At 40.9% G+C, this 12,738-nt stretch overlaps 1 protein-coding gene across 5 annotated transcripts; it reads left to right on the forward strand.

Moving 5' to 3' along the window:
* Positions 1 to 249: 249 nt before the first annotated feature.
* On the forward strand, positions 250 to 12,213 carry LOC106602043 (signal recognition particle 54 kDa protein). 5 transcript variants are annotated; one of them, XM_014194512.2, is made up of 17 exons: positions 250 to 434; positions 1,141 to 1,251; positions 1,339 to 1,436; positions 1,594 to 1,685; positions 1,794 to 1,878; positions 2,505 to 2,609; positions 2,722 to 2,788; positions 2,885 to 2,942; positions 3,070 to 3,220; positions 3,416 to 3,564; positions 3,691 to 3,791; positions 3,901 to 3,987; positions 4,151 to 4,224; positions 5,859 to 5,967; positions 10,796 to 10,966; positions 11,255 to 11,350; positions 11,649 to 12,213. In XM_014194512.2, exons 3-17 carry the CDS (start codon positions 1,359 to 1,361, stop codon positions 11,738 to 11,740), a joined length of 1,515 nt encoding a protein of 504 aa, XP_014049987.1. In that variant the 5' UTR covers positions 250 to 434; positions 1,141 to 1,251; positions 1,339 to 1,358; the 3' UTR covers positions 11,741 to 12,213. The 5 variants fall into 5 exon arrangements, with proteins under 5 accessions (XP_014049987.1, XP_014049995.1, XP_014049969.1 ...); XM_014194520.2 differs by lacking the exon at positions 250 to 434 and adding an exon at positions 679 to 702; XM_014194494.2 differs by lacking the exon at positions 250 to 434 and adding an exon at positions 682 to 836.
* Positions 12,214 to 12,738: the final 525 nt, after the last annotated feature.

Below are 12,738 nucleotides of genomic sequence, written 5' to 3' on the forward strand. Positions count from 1 at the left end.
CATTGTAATGGTTGGAATGGAATCAATGGAACGGTTCCAAACATATGGAAACCATGTTTGACTTTGTTCCATTTACCATGATTTCCCAAACCTGTCCTCAAGACCCCAAGGGATGCACTTTTTGTTTTTTGCCCTAGCACTACACAGCTGATTCAAATAATAAACTAATCATCAGGCTCTGATCATTTTTATCAGCTGTATATTGTTGGGGTCCCGAGGATCGACTTTGAGAAATGCTGAATGCAATTCCATTCGTCCTTCTATAGTTCCTCCAACCAGCCTTAAATACCAGTTTTTGCATCCAGTCAATCAGCTTCGTCAGGTCCTTGGAATTAACTGTGGAGAGTCATTGTAGGATTTCATTTTTATTTATGTTTTGCGTCTAAAAAGTTATTCAACAAATATTTTGCCACATACAATTGCTCATGACTGAGGTAAATAGTTGCTCACGCTTACATTTTCGTAACGCATGTGTCGAAAATTCCAGATACGTATTTGAAGAGGTACGAGAATTTGCAAACTATTATTATTGGTGAAAATTTAGTGGGTTTCGTATATGTTATTTAGTTCATGTAACTTATTTTAGAAAATATTGATTTAAAAATAAAAAATTGACAAAGGAAATGGACCCGTATTGCACTATTTTAAAATTCAGGGGTCACAAAGAAGTAAACATGAACCCGGAAGTAGATAGGAACGGGGGTAATTTGGATTTTAGATTGTAGATGACGCTCATTTTTATTACTTTTTTTCCGTGTTAGTTTTCTCAAGCCAGTTAGTAAACCTGATGTAACGATCTTTGTTTATAAGAATTCTAATGTAGTAGTCGACTACTGGTTTGTAAATATTTAAATGCTATATATCGAATGAAATTATAATGCTGTCGGGGTCCATATGCTTGGCGAATCCCTGCCTCATCACTGCAGCTGTGGATGCGAACGTTAGCTAGTTAACTGGCAATTTAGCTAGCTTTACAAGCGGTGTCGATGCTATGGCTCAATAAATGTCTACTTGCAAGTGTTGTATTTTGGTAGTTAATTGTGACTTTAGATCCTGCCATACTGTCTTAGCCATCTGTTTACTAACGTTAGCTAGGTAACGGAGTTAGCTTGTCACACATTGTTTTCGTTCTCTGCTCAGTTTAGGAAGTCAACCACGGACGTTTGATCACAAATAAGAGGCAGTGAAAGAAACGTGTGGAGACAAAGGGGTTCCCCCTCAGTATTGAGGCCGTATTTCTCAACTGATTTTGTAAGGCCCTTTCCCCGAAAATATTATTATCCAGTAGTTGTTGGCAGTATGACAGAACAAGCTTACTATTCCAAATATTTTTTCCAGGTTACACAAGAACTGCCAATATGGTGTTAGCCGACTTGGGAAGAAAAATAACCTCGGCGTTGCGATCACTGAGCAATGCCACCATCATCAATGAGGAGGTATATCATATCAGAAATCTTGTTTTTGGTAAAACTTTTGGCAATTAAAAAAAAGTGTGTGTGTGTGTATACACACACACACAACAATTTTGCGAAGACAGGTTTCACCCACGCCAGACCGTATGTATTCCCATAGATTTGTGTTATTTTTCTCTAGGTATTAAATGCAATGCTGAAGGAAGTATGTGCTGCCCTCCTAGAAGCTGATGTCAACATCAAATTGGTGAAGCAGCTCAGAGAAAATGTCAAGTGGGTAACAATATTCAGGCACACACTTATGTAGTAGATAAAGCTGAATTCTGTTTTAAAAAACTTAAATTCAAAAGTTTTCCACTAATGTAATTCTTCTGACCACAGGTCAGCCATCGACCTGGAGGAGATGGCCTCTGGGCTGAACAAGAGGCGAATGATTCAGCATTCTGTGTTCAAGGAGCTGGTCAAGGTCTGTCTCATTCTGACAATTCTTAATTCAATGTTTGTCATTTAATGTTGTGTGGGACTTAGAATAACTCTGTACATTATTGGTTCAATGATGGTCCAGTATGAAGTAACTGAAGGAGTTAAGGTTTGATAGAAAACTTGGGTAGACTGCCACCAGGCTGTTGGTGGGACTTCCTGGATATTTCCATAGTGGTGGTTTTCAAGTCATGTGGTCTATTGCTATTCTGAGGTGTTTTGAATGAGTCAACTATAACATAAGTAATCGGTTTTGGTTATTTACTGTACAGTCAAACCAGTCATTCCCCCTCAAACAATTAGCTTAATTCAGCAAAGGACTCAAATAGCTGTATTTTAACGTTTTGATCACTTAGCTATACATCCTTAGTTAGGGAAGGCCTACTCTTGGATATAGATACTATCAGTTTGTTTCATATGGGTCACAGATCAGATGGCTTGTTTACACTTTTTTTTAATTCATTTTATTTTAAGAAGCTTATGTGGTTGAGTGAGACGCACCCCTACATTCTCACTTCACACCTTTGACAAAGATGCAATGCTTATGTGCTAGTCACATTGGATGGGAGTGTTTGTTTATTTGTCTAAGATTTTGCTCTTATTGTCTCTCAGCTGGTGGATCCAGGTGTCAAGGCTTGGACACCCACAAAGGGAAAGAACAATGTCATCATGTTTGTGGGTCTTCAGGGCAGTGGGAAAACCACAACATGTTCCAAGGTGAGCCATTCCTGGATATCAGCCTAAAGATAAGGTAATTCAGTTGGCCATTTGTCCAAAATATAGTATACCTTTGATCATTTCACTAATGTATTGAATACTGTTTCCACAGCTGGCGTACTACTACCAAAGAAAAGGGTGGAAAACCTGTTTGATATGCGCTGACACTTTTAGAGCTGGTGAAGTTTCATTATCTTAATCTATCTGTTTAATAGTCCATCTGGAAAGAAATGAGCAATAACAACTAAGTCTACAGCCTTTTTGTGTGTACGCAGGTGCCTTTGATCAGTTGAAGCAAAATGCAACAAAAGCCAGAATTCCATTCTATGGAAGGTATGACATGCTTTGCATTTGGTTGCTTCTCAGCTGTGTGTGATCCATCTCAAGTCATTTTTTGTTGTGATATTAGATTTTCATGCTAATGCTTGCATATACAGTACACTAACTTTGTTATATCCAGTTACACAGAGATGGACCCTGTCGTCATAGCTGCGGAAGGTGTGGAAAAGTTTAAGAATGAGAGCTTTGAAATAATTATTGTTGATACTAGTGGTCGACACAAGCAAGAAGATTCCCTTTTTGAGGAGATGTTGCAGGTTTCCAATGCAGTGGTAGGTAACAATCTGCAAACTATCCAGAGTCCTTCAATGTCATCAATACAGTAAACTAATGCAAAACTTAATTTCTGGGGACATTTTGATTTCTCTGCCAGCCTAAGCTTTTGTATTGTCATTATAAAATGTAATGCTCCAAAAAAAATGTACTAATGCATGGTTTCACCCCAAGCATGCATCTCTTTCCTCCAGCAACCCGACAACATTGTGTACGTGATGGATGCCTCCATTGGTCAAGCTTGTGAAGCACAGGCTAAAGCCTTCAAAGACAAAGTAGAAGTTGCCTCAGTTATAGTGACAAAGCTAGATGGTCACGCCAAAGGTGGTGGTGCTCTTAGTGCGTACGTAAATAGTGATCTTTGCTTAAACAATTTAACCACGTTATGGTGAACTGAGTTTCCTTTACTACTGCAGAGTTCATAATCTCAATGCTAACCTGGACATTTTGTGCTCATGATGCCTTTTAGAGTGGCTGCTACGAAGAGTCCCATCATTTTCATTGGTACTGGTGAACACATTGATGACTTGGAGCCATTTAAGACCCAACCCTTCATCAGCAAGCTACTGGGTAAGCTGTGAACCCTTTTGAATAAAGTGTCATCATAAGAGGTCACATGGCATGTCGTTTTTTTCCCCTGTTTTGTACAACCTCTTGAGTTGTATATTTTTGTCCTCAGGCATGGGAGACATTGAAGGTTTGATAGACAAAGTCAACGAACTCAAGCTGGATGACAATGAGGAGTTGATTGACAAGCTGAAACATGGTGAGAATGAGCTCATCAGCTGACATGTAATACAGGCCCCATATTATAACTGACATAGGGTATGCTTATGCTCTGCAGTCCATAACAGTTGTACATTGTCATGTGGTATGATTGTTGGGTCACATTGTTTATAAGCATCTTCTAATCACCATTTGTGCCACAGGTCAGTTCACTCTTAGAGACATGTACGAGCAGTTTCAGAACATCATGAAGATGGGACCGTTTGGCCAGATCATGGTAAATAAACGGCAACCTGAATACATATTTAAATAATGATCAGCGCAACACTGTAAAGCTTATTTCTTATAGGGCTTCATGCTATAGATAAAACCAGACTGTCAATGTTTCAGCACAAAGGCCTTTCGAAACGGTCAACTGTATCCCTTGTTTTTCATTTGCCCTGATTATGGTTAATAATGGCTACCTAAAAGTTTTGGTGCCTTCAGAAAGTATTGATACCCCCTTGACTTATTTCACATTTTGCATTATAGCCTGATTTCAAAATGGATTCAACAGATATGTTTTTTAACCATCTACAAACGATACCCCATAATGACAGTGAATTTTAATTTTTATTTTTTGGGGAAAATGTATTGAAAAGTCTAAGACCTTTCCACACCTGGATTGTGTAACATTTTCTCTATTCTTCATGCTCTGTCAAATTGGTTGTTCCTCATTGCTAGAAAACCGTTTTCAGGTCTTGCCATAGCTTTTCAAGTAGATTTAAGTTAAAACTGTAACTTGGCCACTGAGGAACATTCACTGTCTTCTTGGTAAGCAACTTCAGTGTAGATTTGGCCTTGTGTTTTAGGTTATTGTCCTGCTGAATGGTGAATTAATCTCCCAGTGTCTGGTGGAAAGCAGACTGAACCAGGTTATCCTCTAGGATTTTGCCTGTGCTTAGCTCCATCCCATTTTATTTTTTATCCTGAAACTCTCCCCAGTCGTAGCATAACCATTACATTATGCAGCCACCACTGCTTGAAAATATGGAGAGCGATACTCAGTTGTATTGGATTTGCCTCAAACATAACACTTTACAAAAAGTTAATTGCTTAGCCACATTTCTTTGCAGTTATACGTTTGTGCCTTTTTGCAAACAGGATTCATGCTTTGCAATATTTTTATTCTGTACATGCTGCTTTTCATTCTGTCAATTAGGTTGGTGTTGAGTAACTACAATGTTGATCTGTCCTCAGTTTTCTCCTATCACAGCCAATAAACTTCGTAACTGTTTAAAAGTCACCTTTGGCCTCATGGTGAAATCCCTGAGTGGTTTCCTTCCTCTCTGGCAAGAGAGTTTGGAAGGATGGCTGTATCTTTGTATTGATACACCATACAAAGTGTAATTAATAACTTCACCATGCTCAAAGGGATATTCAATATCTGCTTTTTTTATTTTTTTACCCATCTACCAGTAGGTGCCCTTTGAGCCAATGGAAAACCTCCCTGGTCTTTGCTTGACTCTGTTTGAAATGCACTGCTCGACTGAGGGACCTTACAGATAATTGTAGGGTACAGATATTCAGTAGTCATGTTAAACACTATTGCTCACACTGAACCCATGCAACTTATGTGACTTAAGCAAATCTTTACTCCTGAACTTATTTTGGCTTGGCATAACAAAGGGGTTGAATACTTATTGACTCAAGACATTTTTATTTTTTTCATTTATTAATTTGTGTGTATGTGTATAGAATTCCACTGACATTATGGGGTTGTGAGTGTAGGCCAGTGAAAAATCTCAATTTAAAGTTCAGGCTGTAACAACAATGTGGAAAATCTAAGTGTGTGTGTGACTACTTTCTGAAGGCACTGTATATTATTCTAATCACATAAGATGCTCATCTTACTTCTGTTATTGTCACAAGGGTATGATCCCAGGTTTTGGAACGGACTTCATGAGCAAAGGTAACGAGCAGGAGTCCATGGCCAGGTTGAAGAAACTCATGACAATTATGGACAGCATGAATGACCAAGGTAAATACACTGAGTGTACAAAACATTAGGAACCTCCTCTTTCCATGACAGACTGACCTGGTGTATCCAGGTGAAAGCTATGATCCCTTATATTTGTCACCTGTTAAATCCACTTCAATCAGTTTAGATGAAGGGGAGGAGACGGGTGACTAGGGCTGGGAATGTCAATACAATCAAATTAGAAAGGGCAATGATCACAAGTCATAACGTGGCTAATAGGCCAGCACACACAAGTGACTCTAAATTAGTTGAGTCATTTAGTTTAAGTTACAGCCTGATGCGGTCACTTTGGTGACTTCCACTTCAAATGCGCTGCTTTCGTGTGTCCCATTTACAGCGGAGTGAAAGTGTAAAGACGCATGCCACAGTCTTAGCTAGGCTGCTAAAGTATTGTGGTCTGGCTTTGGTTTTTAAAGCTTGACAATGAATAACCAAAAAACACAATGCAAAAGAGGAACATAGACCTATTACAGCAACATTTTGTTGGCTACTACAATACATGGCATTCTGAAAGAATTCAGACCCATTTTTCTACATTTATGTTACAACCTGATTCTAAAATGGATAATTTATTTCCCTTATCAATCCACATACACTATACCCCATAATGACAAAGTGAAAACAGTTTTCTTTAGAAATGTTTTACAAGTTAAACACTTTATTTACGTAAGTATTCAGACCCTTTGCTATGAGACTCTACATTGAGTGCATCCATTGTTTCTACAACTTGATTCGAGTCCACCTGTGTTAAATTGATTGGACATGATTTGGAAAGGCACACACCTGTCTATGTAAGGTCCCACAGTTGACAGTGCATGTCATTGCAAAAAGCAAGCCATGAGGTCGACGGAATTGTCGGTAGCGCTCCGAGGCAGGATTGTGTTGAGGTGCAGCTCTGGGGAAGGCTACCAAAAAAGTGTCTACAAGATCACAGTGGCCTCTGTCATCCTTAAATGGAAGAAGTTTGGAACCATCAACTCTTCCTAGAGCTGGCAATCAGGGGAGAAGGGCCTTGGTCCGGAAGGTGACCAAGAACCTGATGGTCACTGACAGAGCTCCGGAGTTCCTTTTGTAGAGATGGGAGAACCTTCCAGAAGGACAACCATCTCTGCAGCACTCCACCAATAAGGCCTTATGGTAGTGTGGCCAGACGGAAGCCACTCGTCAGTAAAAGGCACATGACAGCCCGCTTGGAGTTTGCCAAAAGGCACCTAAAGGACTCTCAAATCAAAGTTTATTTGGCACGTGTGCTGAATTCAACAGGTCACCTTAGAGTGAAATGCTTACTGACAGGCCCTAACAGTGCAAATTAGTAAGTGAAAAATAGGTATTAGGTGAACAATACATAAGGTAATAAAACAACGGTGAAATGAGTGGCGACGCTATATACAGGCACCAGTTAGTCGGGCTAATTGAAGTAGTATGTACATGAATGTATAGTTAAAGTGACTATGCATATGTGATAAACAGAGTAGCAGCAGTGTAAGTGGGGGGGGGACACAATGCAAATAGTCTGGGTAGGCATTTGATTAGCTGTGCAGGTGTCTTATGGCTTGGAGGTAAAAGCTAAAGCCTTTTGGTCCTGGACTTGGTGCTCCGGTACCCAAGAACTGTGCCAAAGAACACTATGGTGGTCTGCTTGAAACATGTTGGTATTACAGACTCAAAGCAGGGACATGTTGAAAATGTCAATGACGACACCTGCCAGTTGGTGAGCACACGTCCTGGTACTCCGTCTAGCCCCGCAGCCTTGTGAATGTTGACCTGTTTTAAAGGTCTTACTCACGTCAGCTACGGAGAGCGTGATCACACAGTCGTCCAGAACAGCTGACGCTGTCATGCATTCCTCAGTGTTGCTTGCCTTGAAGCGAGCATAGAAGTGATTCAGCTTGTCTGGTATGCTTGTGTCACTGGGCAGCTCGTGGCTGTGCTTCCCTTTGTAGTCTGTAATAGTTTGCAAGCCCTGCCACATAAGACGAGCGTTGGAGCCGGTGTAGTACGATTCAATCTTAGTCCTGTATTGGCGCTTTGCCTGTTTGATGGTTCGTCGGAGGGCATAGCAGGATTTCTTAAGCTTCCGGTTTAGAGTCCCGCACCTTGAAAGCGGCAGCTCTACCCTTTTAGCTCAGTAGAATGTTGCCTGTAATCCATGGCTACTGGTTGGTATGTACAGTCACTGTGGGGACGACGTCCTTGACGCACTTATTGATGAAGCCTTTTTTGACTGCGTCACTGGTGCTTCCTGCTTTAGTTTTTGCTTGTAAACAGGAATCGGGAGGATAGACTTGTGGTCAGCTTTACCAAACAGAGGGCGTGGGAGTGCTTTGTTCGCTTCTGTGTGGAGTACAGGTGATCTAGAATTATATATATATATTTTTTTAAATCCCTCTGGTTGCACATTTTAACAGCGATTAGGTAAAACGGATTCCAGTTTCCCTGCATTAAAGTCTCTGGCCACTAAGAGCGCCGCCTCTGCGTGAGCAGGTTCCTGTTTGCTTACTTCCTTTGTGCCAGCATCCGTCTGTGGTAGTAAATAAACAGCCACAAAAAGTATAAAGTAATAGTGTGGTCTACAGTTTAAGATATTCTAATTTTATGTGAGCAAAATCCAGAGACTTCCTTAGATTTCGTGCACCAGCCGTTGACAAATATGCACAGACCCCCCCCAATCTTACCAGAGGGTGCTGTTCTACCTAGCCAGTGCAGTGTATATCCCGCTAGCTGAATCTCCATGTCTGCATTCAGCCACGATTCCTTGACACGTAAGATGTTACAGTTTTTGATGTCCCGTTGGTAGGATATTCGTGATCGTACCTCGTCTAATTTACAATCAATGATTGTACGTTGGCGGGTAATATTGATGGTAACGGCACCTTTCCCACTCACCTTCTGCGGATGCTTATGAGGCACCCCGCTCTGTGTCCTCTGTACCTGCATCGCTTTCTCTTGCCAATAACGGGGATGTTGGCTTGTCGGATGTTAGCAGTATATCCTGTGCGTCCTGCTTGTTGAAGAAAAAATCTTTGTCTAATCCGAGGTGAGTGATCGCTGCCCTGATATCCAGAAGCTCTTTTTTGCCGTAAGATACGGTTGCAGAAACATTATGTACAAAATAAGTTACAAATGACGCGAAAAACACATTTGCACAATTGGCTAGGCGCCCGTAAAACTGCTGCCATTTCTTCCGGCGCCAAGATTCTCTGGTCTGATTTAAACCAACATTGAACTCTTTGGCCTGAATGCCAAGCGTCACGTCTGGAGGGAACATGGTACCATCCCTACGGTGAAGCGTGGTGGCAGCATCATGCTGTGGAGATTTCTTTTCAGCAGCAGGGACTGGGAAACTAGTCAGGATTGAGGGAAAGATTTAACGGGGTGAAGTACAGCGTGATCCTTGACGAAAACCTGCTCAGGACCTCAAACTGTGGCGACGGTTCACCTTCTAACAGGACGTTGACCCTCAGCACACAGCCAAAACAACGCAGGAGTTGCTTCGGGACAAGTCCTTGAGTGGCCCAGCCGGAGCCCGGACTTGAACCCAATCGAACATCTCTAGAGAGACCTGAAAATGGTTGTGCAGCGACGCTCCCCATCCAACCTGACATAGCTTGAGGCTCTGCAGCGAAGAATGGGAGTAACTCCCCAAATACAGGCGTGCCAATCTTGTAGCATCATACCCAAGAAGAATGATGGAGGCTGCTGTGGTCTTGGGGGACCTTCAATACTGCATTCATGTTTTGGTACCCTTCCCCAGATCTGTGCCTCAACACAAACCTGTCTCGGAGTTCTACGGACAATTCCTTCGACCTCCATGGCTTGGTTTTTGCTCTGACATGCCCTGTCAACTGTGGGACCTTTTTATATAGACCGGTGGGAGCCTTTCCAAATCATGTTGAATTTACCACAGGTGGACTCAAATCAAGTTGTAGAAACATCTCGTGGATGATCAATGGAAATGGGATGAACCTGAGCTCAATTTCGAGTCTCATGGCAAAAGGTCTGAATACTTATGTAAATAAGGTATTTTTAATATGGCAACATTTTGTAAACCTGTTTTTGCTTTGTCATTATTGGGTGTAGATTGCTGAGGATTATTTATTTCATCCATTTTTAAAATAATGCTGTAATTGTGGAAAACGTCAAGGGGTTTGAATACTTCCGAAGGCACTGTAGTGCTGATTGGCTATGGTGTACCGGTCTGCGTAGACTACGGTCTTGGTCAATTTTATTTACTGCAGTATCTATTAATTGTCCAAACACATGGCCGCTTTCCCACTGTATTGCTTTTTAATTTTCACAAATGCCTTACAATGTTTGGGAATGATGTAAAGTATGACAATGTGGACATGACCATATCTAAGTGCTTGCTTGTCAGAAAATGCTCCAAAAATTGTAATTCTTTTTGTAGATGTATGTGAACATATTTCAATAAGATTTGATGTTGCTGAAATGGTGTTAGTTCCATTTTAATTGCCTTTCGAACGGGCTATAGCTGTGACAGGCACACGGGTTTGTCAAGAACTGCAACGCTGCAGGGTTTTTCAAGCTAAACAGTTTCTCATGTGTATCAAGAATGGTCCACCACCCAAAGGACATCCTGTGAACTTGGTGCAACTGTGGGTATGATTTTGGTTAACATGGGCCAGCATCCCTGTGGAACGCTTTTGACACCTTGAGTCCATACCCTGATGAATTCAGGCTGTTCTGAGGACAAAGGAGTGTGCAACTCAGTATTGTATCTAACGTCAATAAACAGTAAATTACAAACGAAAGGGTTATACAAGATATGTAATTGTTTTCCAAACCATGGATTCTTTGTTCTTTGCAGAACTTGACAACAAAGACGGTGCAAAGCTCTTCACCAAGCAGCCGAACCGAATTGCCCGAGTTGCGCGGGGTTCTGGGGTTGCCACCAGGGACGTCCAGGAGCTGCTCACACAATACACAAAGTTCGCCCAGATGGTGAAGAAGATGGGTGGCATCAAGGGCCTGTTTAAAGGTATGCACTTCTTGGATGCATATTAACATTACTAGCTGTCAAATCCTTGCTTCCTCCATTTTCCCCCTTCCCCTCTCAAAGCACATTGGAAGAGGTCTGAGGGAAGGGCCTTGGATCTTCTCAACTGCACTTTGTGAGCAGAGGAAACGAGAACAGAAGAAGCAAGGATTTCATGGCTAGTCACGTTTTCAGACACAGCCCTGAAACTGAAGCACTGGTCCACTAACACAATTTTGCTTTCTTCAAGTAGTAGGCTATGTCTCAAAATAATTTTTGACTTGTTTACAGGGGGTGACATGTCCAAGAATGTCAACCCCTCTCAGATGGCTAAGTTAAACCAACAGATGGCAAAGATGATGGACCCAAGGGTTCTCCACCATATGGGTAGGCCTGACTTTCACTTCCATTTTTGTCATGTCACTTTTCCCAAACTATTCCTTTGTTACTTTGTACTTAGATTAGTTCAGTGATTTGAATATGGTCAGTCCAAACATGATCACATGGATGTTTATATAATGCATATTTGACATAGACTGCATGGATTCCCTGATCTACAAATCACCTTGCACCCCAAATAATCATTTGATTAAGATTAGCTATTCTCACCCTCGCCACCTTGCTGACGAGTTTAACTTATTCCCCCCCCCCAAGACATGCATGATTTATTTTCTCTCATCTTCAGGTGGGATGGCTGGTCTCCAGTCCATGATGAGACAGTTCCAACAGGGTGCGGCTGGCAACATGAAAGGGATGATGGGATTCAACAACATGTGAACCACTGAGCCTTAACACAGCAAAATAAAAAGGTTGTCATTTGGATTCAGCAAGAAGGTGTGGAAGAAGGAAAGCAGTGTTATTTTTGCCTCATTAATATAATTTATGAACACGTTTGTGTATAAAATGATGCAGAAAGCATATTTACATGTCAGGATAAATAAAACAAGTTCTCAGATTTTTACAGTAATTGTAAATGAGGCCCACAAGATACAGAAATGGTGGGATCAGGAAGCTTGTCCTGGGTTATATTCAATAGGAACCAAATGGAAGAAATTGGAATGAAACTGGGAGGCACTACCTAGACTTGTCCAATAAGATACGCATTTTTTTTTGTTGCAAATATTTTTTATGTTTTGTTGTGCCATAAACACAACCCTTATTTGGAGAGCTGGTGAAGGGTATGCTGATATTAGTTTGAAAATTATTTTTGTCAATGTTATAATAAAATTTGTATTGCAATGTTTTAAAAAGCCTGTCTCCTTTCCTCTCATATTTGATCAATGACTGTCAGTTATCGCCCTATCAATTAAACTCTGCATGACTATTGAAAAATCTGTACTTGTTGGGCCACTGCATTTCAAGGATATTGAGCAGAAAGGATACTTTTACATTAGACATTACTGATTGATATGTTTACCACATCCAGTGAGCTGCCCAAGTAAAGCCTGGGACTAAGTACCAGGCACCTCACATTTTCTATTGTTTGAGTTTCTGCACCATAGACTATTAGCCAGTGGTGTAAAATACTTTAAAGTGCTACTTGTGTAGTTTTTTTTTTTTTTTGGGGGGGGTCTTTAATATTTATATTTTTGACAACTTTTACTTCACTACATTCCTAAAGAATGAACTACTTTTTACTCTATACATTTCCCTGACACCCAAAAGTACTTGATACATTTTGAATGCTTAGCAGGACCAAAATGGTCCAATTAACACACTTATCAAGAGAACATCCCTGGTCATTTTACTGGATGACTTTTACTTAAGTCATTTCC

Source organism: Salmo salar, chromosome ssa01 (genome assembly GCF_905237065.1).
Source record: "Salmo salar chromosome ssa01, Ssal_v3.1, whole genome shotgun sequence".
Lineage (NCBI taxonomy): Eukaryota > Metazoa > Chordata > Actinopteri > Salmoniformes > Salmonidae > Salmo > Salmo salar.